The sequence below is a fragment of the Rhinopithecus roxellana genome, chromosome 12 (assembly GCF_007565055.1).
Source record: "Rhinopithecus roxellana isolate Shanxi Qingling chromosome 12, ASM756505v1, whole genome shotgun sequence".
NCBI classification, from domain to species: Eukaryota; Metazoa; Chordata; class Mammalia; order Primates; family Cercopithecidae; genus Rhinopithecus; species Rhinopithecus roxellana.
Genome location: NC_044560.1, coordinates 57,648,316 through 57,673,814, shown reverse-complemented (window position 1 = coordinate 57,673,814; position 25,499 = coordinate 57,648,316). Strand labels below are relative to the sequence as shown.

The 25,499-nt window shown below is 38.5% G+C and overlaps 1 protein-coding gene across 1 annotated transcript in view; it reads right to left on the bottom strand.

The window, feature by feature from the left end:
- The window catches only part of MSH4 (mutS homolog 4), a 126,974-nt gene that overhangs the window by 89,650 nt on the left and 11,825 nt on the right, over positions 1 to 25,499 (bottom strand). The window contains exons 3-7 of the mRNA XM_010368601.2: positions 24,060 to 24,220; positions 20,394 to 20,504; positions 15,564 to 15,679; positions 14,171 to 14,344; positions 9,644 to 9,816 (exon numbers count right to left, since the gene is read on the bottom strand). Coding sequence (XP_010366903.1) covers positions 9,644 to 9,816; positions 14,171 to 14,344; positions 15,564 to 15,679; positions 20,394 to 20,504; positions 24,060 to 24,220 — 735 coding nt within the window. The remainder of the gene's footprint in view (positions 1 to 9,643; positions 9,817 to 14,170; positions 14,345 to 15,563; positions 15,680 to 20,393; positions 20,505 to 24,059; positions 24,221 to 25,499) is intronic.

The window sequence follows — 25,499 nt, the reverse complement described above, 5'->3', positions numbered from 1 at the left end:
AACTTCTTTCTGGTTTATTCTTGGGAGGGTGTATGTGTCCAGGAATTTATCCATTTTCTTCTAGATTTTCTAGTTTGTTTGCACAGAGGTTTTTATAGTATTCTCTGATGGTAGTTTGTATTTCTGTGGGATCAGTGGTGATATCCCCTTTATCGGTTTTTATTGCATCTTTTTGATTCTTCTCTATTTTCATCTTTATTTGTCTTGCTAGCAGTCTATCAATTTTTTTTGATCTTTCCAAAAAACCAGGTCCTGGATTCATTGATTTTTTGACAGGTTTTCTGTGTCTCTATCTCCTTCAGTTCTGCTCTGATCTTAGTTATTGCTTGCCTTCTGCTAGCTTTTGAATTTGTTTGCTCTTGCTTCTCTAGTTCTTTTAATTGAGATGTTACGGTGTCAATTTTAGATGTTTCCTGCTTTTGCTTGTGGGAATTTAGTGCTATATATTTCCCTCTACACACTGCTTTAAATGTGTCCCAGACATTCTGGTATGTTATGTCTTTGTTCTCATTGATTTCAAAGAACATCTTTATTTCTGCCTTCATTTCATTATGCACCCAATAGTCATTCAGGAGCAGGTTGTTCAGTTTCCATGTAATTGAGTGGTTTTGAGTGTGTTTCTTAATCCTCAGTTCTAGTTTCATTGCACTGTGGTCTGAGTGTTAGTTTGTTATAATTTCTGTTGTTTTACATTTACTGAGGACTGCTTTACTTCTAACTATGTGGTCGATTTTCAAATAAGTGTCATGTGGTGCTGAGAAGAATGTATATTCTGTTGATCTGGTGTGGAGAGTTCTGTAGATATCTATTAGGTCCACTTGGTTCAGAGCCGAGTTCAAGTCCTGGATATCCTTATTAACTTTCTGTCTCATGGATCTGTCTACGGTTGACAGTGGGGTGTTAAAGTCTCCCATTATTATTGTGAGTCTGAGTCTCTTTGTAGGTCTCTAAGGACTTGCTTTATGAATCTGGGTGCTCCTGTATTGGGTGCATATATATTTAGGATAGTTAGCTCTTCTTGTTGAATTGACCCCTTTACCATTATGTAATGGCCTTCTTTGTCTCTTTTGATCTTTGCTGGTTTAAAGTCTGTTTTATCAGAGACTAGGATTGCAACCCCTGCTTTTTTTGTTTGTTTGTTTTCCATTTGCTTGGTAGATCTTCCTCCATCCCTTTATTTTGAGACTATGTGTGTCTCTGCACGTGAGATGGGTCTCCTGAATACAGCACACTGATGGGTCTTGACTCTTTATCCAATTTGCCAGTCTGTGTTTTAGTTGGAGCATTTAGCCCATTTACATTTAAGGTCAATATTGTTATGTGTGCATTTAATCCTGTCATTATGATGTTAGCTGGTTATTTTGCTCGTTAGTTGATGCAGTTTCTTCCTAGCATTGATGGTCTTTAAAATTTGGCAAGATTTTGCAGTGGCTGGTACCAGTTGTTCCTTTCCATGTTTAGTGCTTCCTTCAGGAGCTCTTGTAAGGCAGGCCTCATGGTGACAAAATCGCTCAGCATTTGCTTGTCTGTAAAGGATTTTATTTCTCTTTCACTTATGAAGCTTGGTTTGACTGGATGAAATTCTGGGTTGAAAATTCTTTTCTTTAAGAATGTTGAATATTAGCTCCCACTCTCTTCTGGCTTTTAAACTTTCTGCTGAGAGATCCGCTGTGAATCTGATGGGCTTCCCTTTGTGGGTAACCAGACCTTTCTCTCTGGCTGCCCTTAACATTTTCCTTCATTTCAACTTTGGTGAATCTGACAATTATGTCTTGGAGTTGCTCTTCTCGAGGAGTATCTTTGTGGCATTCTCTGTATTTCCTGAATTTGAATGCTGACCTGCCTGGCCAGATTGGGGAAGTTCTCCTGGATAATATCCTGAAGAGTGTTTGCCAACTTGGTTCCATTCTCCCTGTCAGTTTCAGGGACACCAATCAGATGTAGATTTGGTCTTTTCACATAGTCCCATATTTTTTGGAGGCTTTGTTCATTTCTTTTTTACTCTTTTTTCTCTAAACTTCTCTTCTCACTTCATTTCATTCATTTGATCTTCAATCACTGATACCCTTTCTTCTGCTTGATTGAATCAGCTACTGAAGCTTGTGCATGCATCACGTACTTCTCGTGCCATGGTTTTCAGCCCCATCTGGTCATTTAAGGACTTCTCTACACTGTTTGTTCTAGTTAGCCATTGGTCTCATCTTTTTTCAAGGTTTTTAGCTTCTTTGCGATGGGTTTGAACATCCTTCCTTAGCTCGGAGAAGTCTGTTATTACCGATCTTCTGAAAACTTCTTCTCTCAACTCGTCAAAGTCATTCTCTGTCCAGCTTTGTTCCATTGCTGGCGAGGAGCTGCATTCCTTTGGAGGAGAAGAGGCACTCTGATTTTAGAATTTTCAACTTTTCTACTCTGGTTTCTCCCCATCTATGTGGTTTTATCTACCTTTGGTCTTCGATGACGATGACATACAGATGGAGTTTTGGTGTGGATGTCCTTTCTGTTTGTTAGTTTTCCTTCTATCAATCAGGACCCTCAGTTGCAGGTCTGCTGGAGTTTGCTAAAGGTCCTGTTTGTCTAGGTATCACCAGTGGAGGCTGCAGAACAGCAAATATTGCAGAATGGCAGATGTTACTGTCTGATCCTTCTTCTGGAAGCTTTGTCTCAGAGGGGCACCCAGCCATGTGAGGTGTCAGTGGGCCCCTACTGGGAGGTGTCTCCCAGTTAGGCTACTCAGGGATCAGGGACTCACTTGAGGAGGCAGTCCATTCTCAGATCTCAGACTCCGTGCTGGGAGAACCACTACTCTCTTCAAAGCTGTCAGACAGGGACGTTTAAGTCTGCAGAAGTTTCTGCTGCCTTTTGTTCAGCTATGCCCTGCCCCTGGAGGTGGAGTCTACAGAGGCAGTTAGGCCTCCTTGAGCTGCGGTGGGCTCCACCCAGTTGGAGCTTCCAGGCAGCTTTGTTTACCTACTCAAGCCTCAGCAATGGTAGACGCCCCTCCCCCAGGCTCGCTGCTGCCTTGCAGTTCAATCTCAGACTGCTGTGCTAGCAGTGAGCGAGGCTCTGTGGGCTTGGAACCTCCAAGCCAGGCACAAGATATAATCTCCCGGTGTGTCATTTGCTAAGACCATTGGAAAAGTGCAGTATTAGGAGTGTCCCGATTTTCCAGGTACCATCTGTCACGGCTTCCCTTGGCTAGGAAAGGGAATTCCCGACCCCTTGCACTTCCTGGTTGAAGTGATGTCCCACCCTGCACTGTGGGCTGCACCCACTGTCTGACAAGCCCCAGTGAGATGAACCCAGCACCTCAGTTGGAAATGCAGAAATCACCCGTCTTCTGTGTTACTCACGCTGGGAGCTGCAGACTGGAGCTGTTCTTATTTGGCCATCTTGGAACCTCCTCTATTCTTTTTTTTTTTTTTTTTAAATTATTTTGTATTTATGGGGTACATGTGCAGATTTGTTGCATAGATACATTGTGTGATGCTGAAGTTTGGGCTTTGACTGAATCCAGCACTCAGATAGTAAACATAATACCCAATATTTTTGAACCCTTGCCCCACTCCTCTCCCCTTTTGGAGTCCCCAATATCTATTGTTCCATCTTTATATCCCCATGTGTATCCAATGTTTAGCTCCCACATGTAAGTGAGAACATGCAATATCTGGTTTTCTGTTTCTGCATTCATTCACTTAGAATAATGGCCTCCAGCTACATCCATGCTGCCAAAAAGAACATGATTTCATTCTTTTTATGACAGCATAGTATTCCAAGGTGTATATGTACCAAATTTTCTTCACCCAGTCCACTGTTGATGGGCGCCTGGGTTCATTCCATGTCTTTGCCACTGTGAAAAATGTTGCAATAAATATACGAGTGCAGATGTCTTTTTGGGAGAACAATTTATTTACCTTTGGGTATATATCTAGTAATGGGATTGCTGGGTTGAATGGTAATTCTATTTTTAGTTCTCTGAGAAATCTCCAAACTGCTTTCCACAGAGGCTGAACTAATTTATAATCCTAAAAACAATGTAAAGCATTTCCTTCTTTCTGCAGACTTGCCAATATCCGTTATTTTTTGACTTTTTAATAGTAGCTATTCCAACTGGTGTGAGATGGTATTTCATTGTGGTTTTGATTTGTACTTTTCTGAAGATTAGTGACCATTGAGCATTTTTTCATATGTTTATTGGTCTCTTGTATGTCTTCCTTTTGAGAAGCTTCTGTTGATGTATTTTGCCCAGGGCAATTTTCTTATTCAAATAAGGGAACCAAAATGTCCATTAAATTTAACAATATGGACAGTGGATGTTAAAGTCTTCCACTATTATTGTGTGGGAGTCTATGTCTCTTTGTAGGTCTCTAAGGACTTGCTTTATGGATCTGGGTGCTCCTGTGTTGGGTGCATGTATATTTAGGATAGTTAGCTTTTCTTGTTGTATTGATCCCTTGACCATTATGTAATGGCCTTCTTTGTCTCTTTTTATCTTTGTTGGTTTAAAGTCCATTTTATCAGAGACTAGGATTGTAACCCCTGTATTTTTTTTTCTTTCCATTTTCTTGGTAAATATTCCCCCATCCCTTTATTTTGAGCCTATGTGTGTCTTTGCACATGAGATGGGTCTCCTGAATATAGCACACTGATGGGTCTTGACTCGTTACCCAATTTGCCAGTCTGTGTCTTTTAATTGGGGCATTTAGCCAATTTACATTTAAGGTTAATATTGTTATGTGTGAATTTGATCCTATCATCATGATGCTAGCTGGTTATTTTGTACATTAGTTGATGCCGTTTCTTCATAGTGTTGTTGGTCTTTATATTATGGTGTGTTTTTACAGTGGCTGGTACTGGTTTTTCCTTTCCATATTTAATGCTTCCTTCAGGAGTTCTTGTAAGGCAGGCTTGGTGGTGACAAAATCCTTCAGCATTTGCTTGTCTGTAGAGGATTTTATTTCTCCTTCACTTACGAAGTTAAGTTAGGCTGGATGAAATTGTGGGTTGAAAATTCTTTTCTTTAAGAATATTGAATATTGGCTCCCACTCTCTTCTTGCTTGGGTTTCTGCAGAGAGATCTACTGTTAGCCTCATGGGTTTCCCTTTGTAAATAACCTGACCTTTCTTGCTGGCTGTCCTTAACATTTTTTTTCTTTCATTTCAACCTTGGTGAATCTGATGACAATGAGACAGAAAATCAACAAGGTTATTCAGGACTTTAACTCAGCTCTGGACCAAGCGGACCTAATAGACATCTACAGAACTCTCCACCCCAAATAAACAGAATATACATTCTTCTCAGCACCACATAGCACTTATTCTAAAATCAACCACAAAATTGGAAGTAAAACACTCTTCAGCAAATGGAACAGAATAGAAATCATAACAGTCTCTCAGACCACAGTGCAATCACATTAGAACTCAGGATTAAGAAACTCACTCAAAACTGAACAACTACCTGGAAACTGAACAACCTGCTCCTGAATGACTACTGGGTAAATAACAAAATTAAGGCAGAAATAAAGAAGTACTTTGAAACCAATGAAAACAAAGAGACAACGTACCAGAATCTCTGGGACACAGCTAAGCCAGGGTTAAGAGGGAAATTTATAGCACTAAATGCCCACATCAGAGAGGGGAAAAGATCTAAAATCGACATCCTGACATCACAATTAAAAGAACTAGAGAAGTAAGAGCAAACAAATTCAAAAGCTAGTAGAAGGTAAGAAATAACTGAGATTAGAGTAGAACTGAAGGAGACAGAGACATGAAAAACCCTTCAAAAACTCCATGAACCTGGGAGCTGGTTTTTTGAAAAGATTAACAAAGTAGACCACTACTCAGACTAACAAAGAAGAAAATGGAGAAGAATCAAATAGACACAATAAAAAAATGATAAAGGGGATATCACCACTGATCCCACAGAAATACAAACTAACATCAGAGAATACTATAAACACCTCTACATAAATAAACTAGAAAAATCTAGAAGAAATGATAAATTCCTGGACATATACACCCTCCCAAGACTAAATCAGGAAGAAGTTTAATCTTTGACTAGATCAATAACAAGTTCTGAAATGGAGGGAGTAACTAATAGTTCACCAACCAAAAAAGCCCAGGACCAGATGGATGCACAGCCAAATTCTACAAGAGGTACAAAGAGGAGTTGGTACCATTCCTTCTGAAACTATTCCAAACAATAGAATAAGAGGGACTCCTCCCTAACTCATTTTATGAGGCCAGTATTATCCTGATTCCAAAACCTGGCAGAGACACAACAAAAAAAGAAAATTTCAGGCCAATATCCCTGATGAACATTGATGTGAAAATCCTCAGTAAAATACTAGCAAACTGAATCCAGCAGCACATCAAAATTCCACCACAATCAAGTTGGCTTTATCTCTGGGACGGAAGGCTAGTTCAATATATGCAAATCAATAAATGTAATCTGTCATATAAACAGAACCAATGACAAAAACCACATGATTATCTCAATAGATGCAGAAAGGCTTTCAATAAAATTCAACACCTCTTCATGCTAAAAAACTGTCAATAAACTAGGTATTGATGGGACTTATCTCAAAATAATAAGGGCTATTTATGACAAACGCACAGCCAATATCATACTGAATGGGCAAAAGCTTGGAAGCATTCCCTTTGAAAACCAGCACAAGACAAGGATGTCCTTTCTCACCACTCCTATTCAACATAGTATTGGAAGTTCTGGCCAGGGAAATCAGGCAAGAGAAAGAAATAAAGGGTATTCAAATAGGAAGAGAGGAAGTCAAATTGTCTCTCTTTGCAGATGACATGATTATATATTTAGAAAACCCCATCATCTCGGCCAAAAAACTCCTTAAGCTGATAAGCAACTTCAGCAAAGTCTCAGGACATAAAATTAATGTGCAAAAATCACAAATATTCCTATACACCAGTAATAGACAAGCAGAGAGCCAAATCATGAGTGAACTCCCATTCACAACTGCTATGAAGAAAATAAAATACCTAGGAATACAACTTACAAGGGAAGTGAAGGACCTCTTCAATGAAAACTACAAAAAGAACTCAAGGAAATAAGAGAGGACACAAACAAATGGAAAGACATTCCATGCTCATGGATAGGAAGAATCAATATTGTGAAAATGGCCATACTGCCCAAAGTAATTTATAGATTCAACATTATTCCCATCAGGCTACCACTGACTTTCTTCACAGAACTAGAAAAAACTACTTTAAATTTCATATGTAACCAAAAATGGATCATATAGCCAAAACAATCCTAAGCAAAAAACACAAAGTTGAAGGTATTATGCTACCTGACTTCAAACTACTACAAGTCTACAGTAACCCAAACAGTATGGTACTGGTACCAAAACAGATATATAGATCAATGGAATAGAACAGAGGCCTCAGAAATAACACCACATATCTAGAACCATGTTATGTTCAACAAACCTGACAAAAACAAGCAATGGGGAAAAAATTCCCTGTTTTTAAAGGGTGCTGGGAAAACTGGCTAGACATATGTAGAAAGCTGAAACTGGATCCCTTCCTTACACCTTATACAAAAATTAACTCAAGATGGATTAAAGACTTAAATGTAAGACCTAAAACCATAAAAACCCTAGAAGAAAACCTAGGCAATATCATTCAGGACATAGGCATAGGCAAAGCCTTCAGGATTAAAACACCAAAAGCAAAGGCAACAGAAGCCAAAATTGACAATAAGGATCCAATTAAACTAAAGTGCTTCTGCTCAGCAAAAGAAACTATCAACAGAGTGAACAGGCAACCTACAGAATGGGAGAAAATTTTTGCAATCTACCCATCTGACAAAGCTCTAAAACCCAGAATCCACAAGGAACTTAAACAAATTTACAAGAAAAAAACAACCCCATCAAAAAGTGGGCAAAGGATATGAACAGACACTTCTCGAAAGAGGACATTTGTGTGGCCAACAAACATGATAAAAAGCTCATCATCACTGGTCATTAGAGAAATGCAAATCAAAACCACAATGAGATACTAGCTCGCGCCAATTAGAATGTCGATCATTAAAAAGTAAGAAAACAACAGATGTTGGAGAGGATGTGGGGAAATAGGAACACTTTTACACTGTTGGTGGGAGTGTAAATTAGTCCAACCATTGTGGAAGACAGTGTGGCGATTCCTCAAGGATCTAGAACCAGAAACATCATTTGACCCAGCAATCTCATTACTGGGTATATACCCAAAAATTTATAAATCATTCTACTATAAAGACACACGCACATGTATGTTTACTGCAGCACTATTTACAATAGATAGCAAAGGCTTGGAAACAACCCAAATGCCCATCAATGATAGATTGGATAAAGAAAATGTGGCACATATACACCATGGAACACTACGCAGCCACAAAAAGGAATGAGTTCATGACCTTTGCAGGGACATGGATAAAGCTGGAAACCATAATTCTCAGCAAACTAATGCAGGCATAGAAAACCAAACACTGCATGTTTTCACTCATAAGTGGGAGTTGAACGATGAGAACACATGGATACAGGGAGGGGAACATCACAGACTGGGGCCTGTCAGTGAGTGGAGGGAAAGGGGAGGGAGAGCATTAGGACAAATCCCTAATGCAAGCAAGGCTTAAAACCTAGATGATGGGTTGATAGGTGCAGCAAACTACCATGGCACATGTATAACTATGTAACAAACCTGCATGTTCAGAACATTTCAGCACATGTATTCCAGAACTTAAAGTGAAGAAAAAAAAATTAGCAATATGCCTGTTAGTGACTGTGTTAGGTTGAGTTCTCCAGAAACAGACCCTGAGGCAATGGCAGTTTTCTTATCCCATGTTATGGGTTGAATTGGGACCCCCAAATGACATTGTGAAGTCCTAACTCCGGGTACCTATAAGTGTGACCTTATTTGGAAATTGCGCCTTTGCAAATGTAATCAAGTTAATGTGAGGTTATTAAGGTAGGTCTTAATACAATATGACTAGTGTCTTTATAAGAAGACAATGTGAATACACACAGGGAGAAAACCACATGACAATAGAAGCGGAGATTGCAATAACAAGCCTGTGAGCCAAGGCCCATCGTGGACTGACATCGACCACCAAAAGCTAGAAAGGGGCAAAGGATTCTCCCCTATAGGTTTCAGAGGGAGCATGGCTTTTCTGACACCTTATTTTCAGCTTCTAGCTTCCAGAACTATAAGACAAAAACTTTCTGCTGTTTTAAACCATGGAGTATGTATTAGTTTTTAGAGCAGCCTAGGAAACTACTACATCCTATCTGTTGATAATTACCTAGTCTGGACAAATCTTCCCGTCTTTGAGGATTACCATGGAGAAAAAGAATATAAGGTATCTATGAACAACAACAACAACAAAACAAACAAACAAACAAAAAAAAAAAAAACAGAAAAAAATGGAAAAGAAAAGCATACAGGAAATCAAAATATATTACATAATATACCTCTGAAATTATTTACTGCAGGATTCAGTAGAAAATTTCAGGAAAATAGCTTTCATAAAAGAATACAAGAATTTACACCACTACTTGTCTTTCAGAAACATGGAAAAATAACTAAGTCAATTGCATTTTTTAATGATTTGCATTTATAACATTAAATAATATTGATTTACCTGACTGAAGTCCAAAAAATAGTTCCTCATCTTGAAGTAGTTCTTGAACACAATCTAATCTCATGTTAATGGTTTCAATATCAACTAGAGGTTCTAATATGTTAGAACGAAGTCGTCTACTCCCTCCAGGAGTCTTAGTATAATTTAGAACACCAAAGAGAGTGTGATTATTCCTTTCAAAACACAAGAAATGTCATTAAGAATACAAAGAAAAATGCAAGAAAATTTCATTTCACTTTGTAATTAAACAATCCTATAAAATCTACAGCAATGATTCTTAAACTTTACTGTGCATACAATTACATGAGTTTCTAATTCAGTAGGTCTAAGAAAAAGCATGAGGATCTACATTTCGGGCCAGGCATGGTGGCTCACACCCATAATCTCAACACTCTGGCAGGCCAAGACAGGAGGAATGCTTGAATCCAGGAGTTTAAGACCAGCATGGACAACATAGTGAGAACCCGTGTCTACAAAAAACTAAAAATTAACTGGACATGGTGGCACAGGCCTTTAGTCCCAGTTACTCACGAGGCTGAGATGGGAGGATTGCCTGAGCCCAGGAGGTCGATGCTGCAGTGAACCGTACTTGCACCACTGTACTCCAGTGTGGTAACAGAGTGAGATCTTGTCTCAAAAAAATGTTTTTAGATATATTTTGAACAAGCTCTCAAATATGCTATTGGTCAATGAACTACACTTTAACAAGGATGAATAGAATCTCCTTGTACTTTATGACTTCTTTTATAGATCAGTTATAATATTCAGACTAATATAAAGTTTTCTAGTCTATTTATTCCATCCATAAGAGCAAGATATCAATACTATATCCTTAACAGTGGAGGGACTTTTATATTGTTAAAATAAGTATTTACTATAATCATGTAGTTCTAATGACAAGTACAAGAGAATTTCATAATTTCTAGGTGATTTATAAAGAAATGAGCTATTCTAAAGAATGCTGGCCAGGCATGGTGGCTCATGTCTGTAATCCCAGCACTTTGGGAGGCAGAGGCAGGTGGATCACTTGAAGTTAGGAGTTCAAGACCAGCCTGTTCAACATGGTGAAACCCCATCTCTACTAAAAAAAAAAAAAAAAAAAAAAAAATTAGCCAGGTATAGTGCCAGGCACCTGTAATCCCAGTTTCTCAGGAGGCTGAGCCATGAGAATCACTTGAACCCGGGAGGCAGAGGTTACAGTGAGCCGAGCTTGTGCCACTGTACTCCAGCCTGGGCTGCAAAGTGAGACTCTGTCTAAAACAAACAAACAAAAACAAAGAAACAAAAAAAATGCATTTAGTTGAACTATTTATTCGACAACTTCATATAATACATGTAAAAAACCTGATTCATTTTAATATTCAACAAATATTTTTTGAGCCCTTATGGTATTCAAAACTCTATGCTAAACACTGGGCATACAAGATAGACATGATACCTACCTTCAAGGACCTTACAGCCTAATGGCGATTGCCAATAACTTTTTTCCTTTTTTTGAGACAGAGTTTTGCTCTGTTGTCCAGGCTGGAGTATAGTAGCACTATCTAGGCTCACTGCTACCTCTGCCTCCAGGGTTCAAGTGATTCTCTTGCCTCAGCCTCCTGACTAGCTGGGATTACAGGTGTGCCACTACGACGGCTGAATTTTGTATGTTTGGTAAAGACAGGGTTTCACCATGGCGACCAGGCTGGTCTCGAATTCCTGACCTCAAGTGATCCACCCACGTTGGCCTCCCCAGGGTGCAGGGATTATAGGCATGAGCCACGGCACCCAGCCATTGCCAATAACTGTTGTCAGTTTACTGACCATGACTGAAGACAAGACAAAGAGGAAGGGGAAATAAACAATAAAAGCAATAAACACATAATCATATCAAGAAAATAATTTCAGGTACAGAAACTGCTAAAACAACAACAACAACAACAACAACAACAACAACAAGCCGGGCGTGGTGGCTCATGCCTGTAATCCCAGAACTTTGGGAGGCCGAGGCGGGTGGATCACTAGGTCAGGAGATCGAGACCATCCTGGCTAACATGGTTAAACCCTGTCTCTACTAAAAATACAAAAAATAATTAGCTGGACCTGGGTGGCAGGTGCCTGTAGTCCCAGCTACTTGGGAGGTTGAGGCAGAGAATGGCGTGAACCTGGGAGGCGGAACTTGCAGTGAGCTGAGATTGCACCACTGCACTCCAGCCTGGGGTACAGAGTGAGACTCCGTCTCAAAAAATTTAAAAAAATTAAAAAAAAAGACAGGAATATACAGAGAAGGACCAGGATGGTTGCTTTAGTTAGGTTGATTAAGAAAGACTTCCCTATGTATTTGACAGTAGAGTTGAGAACTGAATGATTAAAAAAGAAGGCAGCAAAGACGATGATGATGGGATGGGAATCATGACAACAATAATGAGGAGAGCTAACATAAAATGATACTTAGTATGTACCCAGAATGGTTCTAAGCGTTTTAAATGTATTAACTTGTTTATTCTAATAACCATGTTATGAGAGAGACACTATTATTGGCCACATCATTTTACAACAGAAGGAATGTAAGTACAAGGAAATTAGGTAACTTGTCTAAGATTTCCAAGTAAGTAGCATAGCAGCAATTTAAGCCCAGGAAGTCTGGCTCCAGAACAAAAAAGAAGATCAAGGTTAGTGGAGCTTTGCAAGTGGGGGTAAGAATAGAGGGAGATGAATGAAGAAGTTGATAGAAGCCAGGACACAGAAGTCCTTGTAGGCCAAAGAGTCTGGATTCTATTGTAAATGTAAGGAGAACCACTGGAAAGTTTTCAGCAGAAGAGTTACAAGATCTGATTTCTGGATTAAAAGGATATCACAGTCTGACTACTATTAATACATTGAGAATAAACTATAGGAGGGTAAGAAGAAGGCAGAAAGAAAAGTTAGGAGGCTATTATAGTAGTCTATGCTAAAGATGATAGAGGTTTGGGTTAGGGTGGTAGCCTTGGAAATGGTGAGAAGTGATCCAGCACTGGTATATACTCTGAAGGCTAGATAAAAAGGATTTTCTGATGGATCAAATCTGAGGTGTGAAAGGAGAGGAAACAAGAATGACTTTTGAGATTTAGTCATCATTCTACCAGATTTTTGTCATACCAATTTAAACAAATTTGTAGGAAACTACTCATATCAACTGGCTGGCGGGGGGGGTCTCCCATCACATGTACAATTTCTTTTTTTTTTGAGAACTTATTTATACGGAAACAAAGGAGGTAAGGAGCACACACAAACCTCCCATTTGTTATAGAAATCAATGGATGTAAGACTGCACTGAACACGCAGTAAGCCTATGGAAGCATTGCAGCTATTCAGATAGTTCAGTAGGTAGAATATCCATCTTTTAACCTGAGTATTCTTTCATTTAAGTCTGTGAAAAGACTTCTCAGTTGTTCCTTTCAACTATAATACTAACTGCTGGAGATCAGATATTCTATCATTTAAGTATCTGTATCCCTAATACATAGCAGGAAGTCAAACAATGTTTGACAATGATAATGACAAATAATAATAAACTATGAAACATGACAAGGTAAAACTGAATATAAAACACTTTGTAATAACTACCAGGCTTGGTCATTGATTTTCTATGCTATGATAACATAGGATATCATAGAAAGTTAAAGACAGAGTAATTTTAACCTATAACCTAATGGATGTGAAGTCGTATCTAACTGTGGTTTTGATTTGCAGATCCCTAATGACTAGTAAAGTTGAGCATCTTTTCAGGTACTTACTTATTGGCCATTTATTTACCTTCTTTGTAAATAATGTCTATTAATAGACATTTGAAAATAATGTCTATTAAGTTCCTTTACCCAGTTCTGAATGGGGTTGCTTTTTGTTATTTAGTACAAACGTCTTTTTAAAACTTGATTTTGGTGAAACACCTGACCAGTTCAGCAATAACAGTACAATGATTTAAAACATGCTTATTCAATATTTCTCCACCATTAGCTGGGCATGGCAGTTTGTGCCCATAGTTTCAGCTGCTTGGGAGGCTGAGGCAGGAGAATCATTTGAGCCCAGGAGTTTGAGACCAGCCTGGACAAAATAGCAAGACCCTACCTCTTAAATACAATTCTCCATGAAATAATTTAAAGAAGTTTAGGCTGAGAGCAGTAGCTCATGGCTGTAATCCAGCACTTTGGGAGGCCGAGGCAGGTGGATAATTTGAGATCCAGAATTCGAGACCAGCCCGGCCAATATGGTGAAACCCTGTCTCTACTAAAAATACAAAAATTAGCTAGGCATGGTGGCACATGCCTGTAGTCCCAGCTACTTGGGAGGCTGAAACAGAAGAATTGCTTGAACCTGGGAGGCAGAGGTTGCAGTGAACCAAGATCGCATGACTGCACTCCAGCCTGGGCAACAAGAGTGAAATTCCATCTCAAAATTAAAAACAAACAAACAAACAAACAAAAAAAACACAACTTTAAAGTAACTATTTATAGAAAAAAAAAATATACCGATATATTTTATAAGAAATAAAATGGATGATCTTACCTACTGTCTTGATTATTAATTAACAATTCAAGGTTTTGGGCTGATGATGAATCTATCATGGCTGTCTGTTCACTACCCTGGAAACAAATCTTCAGCGATTTTGGTGCATATACTGAATTTTGAATAAATTCAACATATTTTAACAAGGCTGCAACAGCTGCAAGGCAGTAATACCTAAAAGATGACCAATAATACATCACTATAAGTCATTAATATAAAAAATTATCTATTTCCCCTTAATTTAAGAAAAATTATAAATATTTGCATAGCATTGCTTAAACTCAAAAGGAAAAGGTAAACCAGGTATTTCATATTTTTGAAAACTAGGTAAATAACCTCTAAATCATACAAATTAATGAAAATAAATAATTTGCTCAAGTCTGACACTTAAGGGACTTTAAATTCTGATAAATCCTGTGTTAGGAGGTAACATTCAATCAAAGGTAATTTGCATCAATTTTTGATGTACCATTCTAAGTATTCAGATAATGTTGGGAATGTCTGATACTTTATTTATTTATTTTGAGACAGGGTCTGGTTCTGTCATCCAGGCTGAGGCGCAGTGGCATGATCTCGGCTCACTGCAACCTCCACCTCCCAGGCTCAAGCAATCCTCTTGCCTCAGCCTCCCAAGTAGCTGGGATGACAGTCATGCACCACCACATCCAGGTAATTTTTGTATTTTTGGTAGAGATGGGGTTTTGCCATGTTGCTGAGGCTGGTCTCAAACTCCTTGACCTCCCGAAGTGCTGGGATTTCAGGCATGAGTCACTGTGCCCAACCTGGAAAAATCTGGTACTTTAATGGTAGAATCAAGTCTCAATGTATAGAGAAGTATGTTATGATCTCAGTGAGAATGATTGTTATTTAACTGAGTAAACAGGCAATCCAACCCAGCTCAAAGAAAGCATCTATTTCGTATGTTTTAGGAAATATGTGTTCCAAAAATATCATTCTCTGTCTCATGCTGAATCTTTTAGGAGTAAAGACAGGAAGAAACAGGTACACAGCTTTACCTGTGTTTCGCTTCTATGCCCTCACATTTCCAGTTTACTATAGCTACTTGAGCTTTTCACTCCAAAGTAAAGTGAGCAGCAACAATTAGGTCAATAGATTATGACTAATTTGGAGAAATTCTATATAAATTAAGTTAGCAATATATGCCTTGTGTATAAATTTTAGTTAACTATTTCACTATTTCAATAATTACTGTGTATTATGAACCAGGGAATTTTCCAGGTGGTAGGAATGCAGCAGAGAACAAAACAGACAAAAGTCCCTGCCCTTGTGGAACTCACACTGGAGATTTATTTGCTTTCCTTAAGTTATAACTTACTTGATATGATATTGGTAGCTGTGGGCTAGTAAAAAAATAAACAAATACATAACTTACTTGGACTGAACCTCCATTAGAACAGTGCTGAATTCTGCTATGCATAACTGTTCAATGTACTCTAATCCTTTTGTTTCATTGAAGTATTTCCTTTGGATAGTAGTGAAATTAACATTCTGAAAAGAAGTTTTAATTTCAAAATAAAGTTTGAAGTGCCATGTGCTTGCCCAAAACTGCTTTCTTAAACACATGCTCGTAACTAGGTAAGTGACTTAAATATTGTATAAAAATTTCAACATTTACATAAGAACTTTTCTTATTTATATAAAAAGAATGATTATCCTTGCTAAGTGAATTATAGTACAGTTTGTATCTCTTATTAGACCTTACTCTTATGAGAGTTAATGGAATATGTTAGATACAATAATAAAAATAAACATGACAGTCTATACCTTTTAGTAATTTTTTGTATAGAAATAACCTTTCACAGTTTTATATCCATCTTTCCATAGTCTATTATAATTGAGAAAGGGTAGATTCTTATAATGTCCTAGGTGAAAAGATGAAAACACCAATTCTACCTATTTATGATATACTATTTACATAAAGTGAATTGAATTTATTTAAAACAAAGAGAAAATTATAATCTTTTTGAGACAGGGTCTCACTCTGTTGCCTAGGCTGGAGTACAGCAGCATGATCATAGCTCACCACAAATTTGAACTCCAGGATACAAGTAATCGCTTGCTTCATTCCCCTAGGTAGCTGGGACTACAGGCACACCATTACATCTGGCTACTTTTTTTTTTTTTTTTTTTTTTTTTTTTAAGCAGAGACAAGTTCTCCCTATGTTGCCCAGGCTAGTCTCAAACTCCTGGGCTCAAGTGATTCTCCCACATTGGCCTCCCAAAGTGCTGGAATTACCAGTGTGAGACATCAGCACCCAGTTGATAATGGAACTTTTAAAAAGCATCAAGTTGTTAAGTAAAAGGTTTACCTCCTTTGAATAAAACTAATGGTTAAGAAAAGGTAATATTATATCAATGGACTACATATGAGCTGTTAAGAGTGAAAAAAGGCCGGGCGCGGTGGCTCAAGCCTGTAATCCCAGCACTTTGGGAGGCCGAGACGGGCGGATCACGAGGTCAGGAAATCGAGACCATCCTGGCTAACACGGTGAAACCCCGTCTCTACTAAAAATACAAAAACTAGCCGGGCGAGGTGGCAGGCGCCTGTAGTCCCAGCTACTCGGGAGGCTGAGGCAGGAGAATGGCGTAAACCCGGGAGGCGGAGCTTGCAGTGAGCTGAGATCCGGCCACTGCACTCCAGTCTGGGCGACAGAGCAAGACTCTGCCTCAAAAAAAAAAAAAAAAAAAAAAAAAAAAAAAAGAGTGAAAAAAATATCATGACCAAGTAGGGACATATCTTATTAACTTTGGTTTTCATGTAAATAAAATTCTGAAAAGTCAAGTAACTTTTCTGATATTATACAGTTGATCTGTGCCAAAGCTGAGACTCAAATTTAGATTTCTTTGAAGTCCATTTTTCTTCTACTTCATATTGCTTTTGATTTAATGCAGGTCTTTTTTTTTCTTAAGAGTGGGGTCTCACTATGTTGCCCAGGCTAGATTTGAATTACTGGGCTCAAGTGATCCTCTCACCCTGGCCTCCCAAGTACCTGGGACTATAGGCACATGTCACTGCACCTGGCTAATGAAGGTCTTCTTATGGTAAGTGTAGTCATAATAGTAATAATGATAATAATAATACTGAATTTTCCCTCTGCTTAGAATACTTTTACAAATACCTCCATGGCTTGCTCCCTCACTCCATTCAGAACTTTGCCCAAATGTAACCTTATCAATGAGGCCATCTCTGATTACCCTATATAAAATATCAGTTCTCTAGGAGGTTGGTACCTCCTATTGTTCCTAATTTACTGATGAAAAAACTGAAGCTCAAAGAAGCTAACTGTCTTGTACTAGGTCACTTAGAGTCAAGATTTGAAACTGGGACAATCTGACTTCTCTATTCTTAAGCACTATGCTGTACTGCCTTACTATTCAAATGTACCGAAATTATGTTGTTTTTGCCTTTGGAGGACTTATCCCCCATTCCATGTGATTCTGGAAGGCCTAGCTATCATAGTATTCTGCATCCCACAGCAAAAGGATTAGTCAATCATACTGTATCTACCCCAAGAAATAGTGATTACTCTAACGTGTGAGAAAATGAACAAAGCGTGATCAGTCAGCATCCTTCCCTGGAAATCATACGTGGACACTGGAATAAAGAAATTATTTTCCCTTTGGGTTAGCTAAGCTGAGATGACATCAGCCTTGAGCCATTAGTAATCATCTTCTTAAATCTCACAGAAGTAAACTATATGCAGTAGAAAAAGGATGATATGGGGAATGAGAGTAGTGATAAAGATTCTCTCTTTGACCAAACTCTACCTGGGCTACTATGAGCCTTCTTCTCAACTAACCCTCCATCCGGCCTATAAAGACATGAACGAAACACTAACAGTGTTTCTAACTGCTCAAAGTCACATTCCTAGGATGACCTTAGCCTCTCATAAAATGCCAGCCTAAGAAAACTCAGGCTGCCAAAAAAAAAAAATTTACTGTGTATTCCACTTAACACCTAAAGATAGTGTCCCTGTCTCCTATTCTCTGTGGGAGAGTAGGAGCCTAACTTCGGTAAGTGCCAGTCAGCAAACCCAGATTTTTTTGTTGTTGTTCTTTTGAGATGGAGTCTTGCTCGTTGCCCAGGCTGGAGTGCAGTGGCAGGACCTCGGCTCGCTGCAACCTCCGCCTCCCAGGTTCAAGCGATTCTCCTGCCTCAGCTTCCCGAGTAGCTGGGACTACAGGCGCATGCCACCAGGCCTGGCTAATTTTTTTGTATTTTTAGTAGAGATGGGGTTTCACCATGTTAGCCAGGATGGTCTCGATCTCCTGACCTCGTGATCCACCCGCCTTGGCCTCCGAAAGTGCTGGGATTACAGGCATGAGCCACCGCAACCAGTCTTACTTTTTGTTGTAATAATTTTTTACTTCCCTGACTCTAATGAGCTTGTGCTTACTCCTCCTTATTCCCTTATTCTCCCATTAAAATGCCCAGTATAAACTGAAGTTCAATTCAGTCCACACTGGACTCTTTTCTCTGTTGCAAGAGCATATTACTGATTAAAATATTTAGCTAGTGTTTGGCTTTGTTTACCTTTGACAGTAGGAACAGGATCTATTCAACCATTGACTTCCCAGTTACATAAGCCAATACATTTCCTTTTTTGCATAAGGTAGTTTACATTAGATTTCTGTTACTTACAACCAAAATAATTATAAGACCTAATCACAACAACAGCAACAACAACAAAACATGAAAGTTGGAAAGGTATGGATAAATAGGCATAATGAAAAGAAGTATAAAGTTATAAATGAAAAAGAACAGATAAAGTGATTTGTCTAATAGAGACAATAGATTTAGAATAGGGACTGTCTCTGGCAATGAGTCAAAGGCAGCTCATCTATACAGGATCTCTAAGAGCACCATGACAAATCTTATATAACTGCAGATGCTGAATACATTAGGAACGGGAAAGGAACTCATTAGACTCCAATCCTCAGCTTGGTTCGAAATGTGTTAAAGTAAAAGATAAGTCTACAAACATAACAAAATATAGTATATTCTTTGGGAGGCCGAGATGGGTGGATCATGAGGTCAGGAAATCGAGACCATCCTGGCCAACCCGGTGAAACCCCGTCTCTACTAAAAAATACAAAAAACCAGCCAGGGAGGTGGCGGGCGCCTGTAGTCCCAGCTACTCGGGAGGCTGAGGCAGGAGAATGGCGTAAACCCGGGGGGCGGAGCTTGCAGTGAGCTGAGATCCGGCCACTGCACTCCAGCCCGGGCGACAGAGCGAGACTCCATCTCAAAATTATATATATATATATCATATTCTGAAAATAATTTGCACTCCTAAGGAATTATTCCAACTGCAATGCTGTCTACTTGGTTTGGAACCAACACATTCTTGTTGGATAAGGTTCCACAGTGGTTATCCACCACAGTCCTACAGATGGACACTAGAGTAGCAGGCTAATCCTAAGGCAGCACATGTTACCAGGGGAAGCTGAAACAATTTTCAATACAAATTAAATTCCCTATAGAAAAAGGTACTTGCTGATAGGTGCTGTCTCCTAAGAACTTCAATTTCAACCAGTCTGACAGCACAATAAGTAGTTTTCAGGAAAATACGTGAAAGGGAAACCTATGCTTTCTCTATGGGTCTGCCCCTTGTATACGGGGAGAAACTTCCTTATTACCTAAAACATTTTTTCTTTTGTTTAAAGTAGATCAAGCGTGCCAAATCAAATAAGTAAATTCCCTATCATTTGTATTATCTGTATTAACAGTCCCTTAGATTAGGATTTGTATTTAGTGACTACTTTAGGACACTAAATATAAAGTTACTAAAATTATTGTTCTTTATAATGATATTATTAAATAAATTTTAAATAAAGTGATTAGGGCTGGGCACAGTGGCTCATGCCTGTAATCCCAGCACTTTGGGAGGCCGAGGCGGGCAGATCTCTTGAGGTCAGGAGTTTGAGACTAGCCTGGTCAACATGGTGAAATCCCATCTCTACTAAAAATCCTAAAATTAGCCAGGTGTGGTGACACACACCTGTAGTCCCAGCTACGCGGGAAGCTGAGGCAGGAGAATCGCTCGAACTCGGGAGCTGGAGGTTGCAGTGAGATGAGATCACACCATTGCACTCCAGCCTGGGTGACAGAGTGAAACTCCATCTCAAAAAAATAAAAAAATAAAAAATAAATTAATAAGTGGTTAGATCTTGAATGTTACAAACAGTAAACATCACTTACCTTGAAATTTTCTGTGATCAGAGTGAACAACTTGGTGGAATTCCCCACAGCACAAGCAGTATTTGACATTATTATTTCCAAAGGTGACAAAATTTTAAGTTTAGTGATCACCTGAAATCATTTGAATAATTTCTTAAATAAAGCTTAGGAAACAAAAAAAGTTTCATATTTTTCTGAGATAAGTATTTAAAATTAATTCATAGATACACAAAATTATAACTGTCCTAATGATATATTTCAATTAAAATATGTTTCTAGCCAAGTGGGTTCACACCTGTAATCCCAGCACTTTGGGAGGCTGAGGTGGACAGATCACTTGAGGCCAGGAGTTCGAGACCCACCTGGCCAACAGGGTGAAACCCTGTCTCTACTAAAAAATATACACACACACACACACACACATATATATATATATATATATATACAAATATTACCCAGGCATGGTGGTGCATGCCTGTAATCCCAGCTACTCAGGAGGCTGAGGCATGAGAATTGTTTGAGCCCAGGAGGCAAAGGTTGCAGTGAGCTGAGATCGCACCAGGCACCATTGCACTCCAGCCTATGTGGCAGAGGGAAAATCTGTCTCAAAAACAAACAGACAAACACCACCGCCACCACCACCACCACCACCAAAATATATATGTACATATTTCTAATGGTAGTATGTTAAACATATATCTCCTATATAACTACTAATATAAAATACTGTCATAAAATAGGGTATATTTTACTTATAATAGTTTCTAACAGCCTAAGTTCAAAAATTAATTTGAACTTTTCAAATATGTATTCCCAAAATAAAATTTTTTAAAATAAATACTTATACTTAGTATTTTATCCATCTCCATGAAAAATATAAATACATCCAATAAGGGTAACTATAGGCCGGGCAAGGTGGCTCACGCCTGTAATCCCAGCACTTTGGGAGGCCAAGGTGAGTGGATCTCTAGAGGTCAGGAGTTCACAACCAGCTTGGCCCACATGGTGAAACCCTGTCTCACTAAAAATACAAAAATTAACCAGGCGTGGTGGTGTGCATCTGTAATCCCAGCTACTTGGGAGGCTGAGGCAGGAGAATTGCTTGAACCCAGGAGGCAGAGGTTGCAGTGAGTCAAGACTGTGCCACTGCACTTCAATCTGGGTGACAAAGTGAGACACTGTCTCAAAAAAAAAAGGGTAACTATGGCAATACAATCAGTATGGCCACACTGGTACAGATTAAGTGTTGAAAAGTACGTAAACACAGATGAGAAACATCTGCCTTATGCCTTAGCTTTTCATAAAATAAGGTGTATTTCTTAGAACTATTCTAAACACAGAAATTCTCAATTTGTCTAACATTCCTGTTTTTTAAAAACATTTTTCCTACTGTTTTGAAATTGTATAAAAGTATAAAGTACCTACAGATGAAGTTAGTATGCAATACTAATATCATTAAGGTTGTTAAGTATAATAAAAAATTAATTATTAGGAAAGGGAAGTCTACATACTGGAGGACCATAAAGAGGAACTAAGGGAAGAGAATCAAAAAATAATGAAACACTAGAAATAAAACACTAGATCACATCTTCAAAATAATAATTAACTAGGCTCAATGGCTCATGCCTATAATTCTAGCACTTTGGGAACCCGAGGAGCAATTCAGCTTCTGAGGGGGCAGGATCACTTGGTCTAGGAGTTTGAGACTAGCTTGGGTAACAGAGCAACCTCATCTACACACACACACACACAAAATTTAAAAATCAGCTGTATGTGGTGGTGCATGCCTGTGGTCCCTGCTACTCAAGAGGCTGATGTGGGAGGCTGCAGTGAGTCATGATCATGCCACTGCACTTCAGCCTAGGCAAAAGAGCAAGACCTTTTAAAAATAAAATAAAATAATAATTGGGTTAAATAACATAGAAATTAGGAGCAAACTATCTCTACCTGATAGATCATGCAAATTCCCATGACAATAGGCAAGTGGATCAAATGAATGATGACTGATATAAAATGAAGGCAAAATAAGAAGTGAAGGCAAGAAGTTAAGAGGCTAAATTATGACTGAACTAAGATACTAGTTTTCTTTACCTCTGAAAAAATACAGTTCAAATACAGTTCAGTGGAAATAACCCTCTGGAGTTAGCATTATGACAGGTTTGGGCCATAATCCTGAAAGACACAATCTCAAAAGGCATAATCCTGAATGTCGAAATCCCAAAAGAGCAAAATCCTTAAAGTCTAAAAATCCCCAAAATCCCAATACCAAAAGACTGAAATCCCAAAAACACAGTTCTGGAAGAAATAACTTCAACAACAATTTTAAAGACATTGAGTTGCATTTTTAAAAGGGGATTTATTTGAGAAACAAAAACACAACAGAACAATTCATAGACCACTTTACACAATAAAATAGGCAATAATAACATATATTTTTGAAAGCATAAACACTTAAGTGTACTAACGACAGTCACACAGGTTTAATAACAGTTATGAGCAGACAAACTGTATTTACAAAAAATTAGTCAAAACATAGAAATTAGTCAAAAAGCAAAATGTATAAATGCATATCACTGTGGTTGGTAATTGTCTGCACCAAGCTTCATAAATACAGTCATCTGAAATACCACCAGGGACAATCTAAGTCTTTTGATGAGCTAGATCAAAAACTTCTGTGGGTCACCACATACACAGTTGCCTGAAGAGCTGAGATTTCAAGAAATGAATTTTATCTTTCACAAATAAATGATGTACAAAAAGGACATGTCTTCATTTATCAAACAAATTTCAACATTTGTATGTATACGTGCAATGCTTATACACAGTCAATGCTATGATAATGAACTTCTGTGGAGTCAAATTTCTGATGTCCAAGGCAGCAGCAGAAGAGTCTGTCCCAGCTCTCAGAGAGAGACCAATTCAACTTCCGTATTTGCTCTCTCTGGGCCCTGGCCAATTGCAAAGTGGTCACCAACACTGAGCGCAGATTTTCACCACCTAGTCCGCTCAGACTCACACACTAATCTCTGGAAACAACCTCACAGACACAGCCCAAATAATGCTTTACTAGGGATTTTTTACTGAAGTCAAGTTGCCACCTATACTTAAATCCACAAGTCCATCCCTTGCCAATTTGGGACCCCTATGCATCTCCTTAAACCATACCTAATTTCCAAATAAAGAAAATAACAAGGTAGTAGTTCTGCCTAATATGATGCGTCTAACATGATGCAACTATCTTGTGTACAGCCAAAAACGCATTAATCCCTTCCCTCGAATTAAGCTTTCAGGATTTCAGCATGAAGGATTTTGATCATTCAAGATTTGAACATCGGGATTATGGCATTTGGGATTGTGTCTTTAAGGATTATGATCAATACCACATTATCACATGTATTACCTTTGGAATAAATCCAGAAATTATTAATTTGAAGATGTTACTTTTAGAAACTAATACTAACAATAGCTTATTCAAGTAACAGTAAAGCACATTCTTTTTGGACAAAATATATTTAAAAAATAAAAATCAGATATAAGACAACTTTATTTTAATTCAGAGTATTTACATTGACATAATAATGAATAACCTTTATTCTACCAAAAAGTAAACAAATTGGGAAGGCACTGACTTTAAAATCTAGATATTGCCTAACAGAGCAGCCATTTTCTAGAATTATTAATACTTACCTTTGCATATGTTGTGTTGTCTGCAAACTGGGATAGTATAATTTGGGGGTTTTTTAAATCAATACTTGCCATTCCTATTTCACCTCTGGCAAGTCCTCTCCCTTCTACAACAGCTACAATAACTGATGGGCAGTGTACAGAAATCGCAGATGAGGATGAAGCTGTAAATTTTTAAATAAAAGATATAAACATTGATAATAATCATTTCTATTTTTTAATTTTTTTTTTTTTTTTCTTTTTTGAGATGGTGTTTTGCTATTATTGCCTAGGCTGGAGTGCAATGGTGCGATCTCGACTCACCACAACCTGTGCCTCCTGGATTCAAGAGATTCTCCTGCCTCAGCCTCCCAAGTGGCTGGGATTACAGGCATGCAATACCATGCCCGGCTAATTTTTGTATTTTTAGTAGAGACAGGGTTTCGTCATGTTAGTCAGGCTGGTCTCAAACTTCTGACCTCAGGTAATCCACCCGCCTCGGCTTCCCAAAGTGCTGGGATTACAGGCATGAGCCACCACACCCAACCTGATAATAATTTCTCATTCTTTCACATAAGATCTTAAAGCATATCTAGTCTAGGACATGGCTACTGTATTAATAGACAAGGAAATAACCATTTTTTTCTCATCAAAAAATAACTTTTCATTACTAGACCAAATAAAAATATTAATTCTCAGAGCATTTTGCCAAAAAGTGACTTCACAATTAGAAATAACAAATTTTAAATTGTCTTATTTTCTATTTTATTGGAATGGAGTCATAAAAGGACTTGGGTCAGAAAATAGATTATTTACCTTATTCTGTCATTTAAAAGCTATTTGGAGACTGGGCTTGGTGGCTCAACCCTGTAATCCCAGTACTCTGGGAAGCCGAGGTGGGTGGATCACCTGACATAAGGAGTTTGAGACCAGCCTGCCCAACATGGCAAAACCCCATCTCTACTAAAAATACAAAAATTAGCCAGGTGTGGTGGCGTATGCCTGTAATCCCAGCTACTGGGGAGGATGAGGCAAGAGAATTGCTTGAAACTGGGAGGTGGAGTTTGCAAATGAGCCGAGATTGCGCCACTGCACTCCAGCCTGGGTGACAGAGTGAGACTCCATCTCAAAAAATAAAAAAATAAAAGCTATTTGGGACTGGGCATGGCAGCTCACCTGTAATCCTGGCATTTAGGAAGGCCAAGGTGGGAGGATTACTTGAGCCCAGGAGTTTGAGACCAACCTGGACAACATAACAAGAAGTTAGCTCTAAAAAAAAAAAACTGAAAAATAGTTGAGTGTGGTGGCATGTACCTCCATGGTCCCAGTCACTGAGGAGGCTGAGATGGGAGCCTTGCTTGAGCCCAGGAGGTTGAGACTGTAGTGAGCTGTGTTCCTGCCACTGCACTCCAGCCTGGGTGACAGAGCAAGAACTTCTCAAAAAAAAAAAAAAAAAAAAAAATT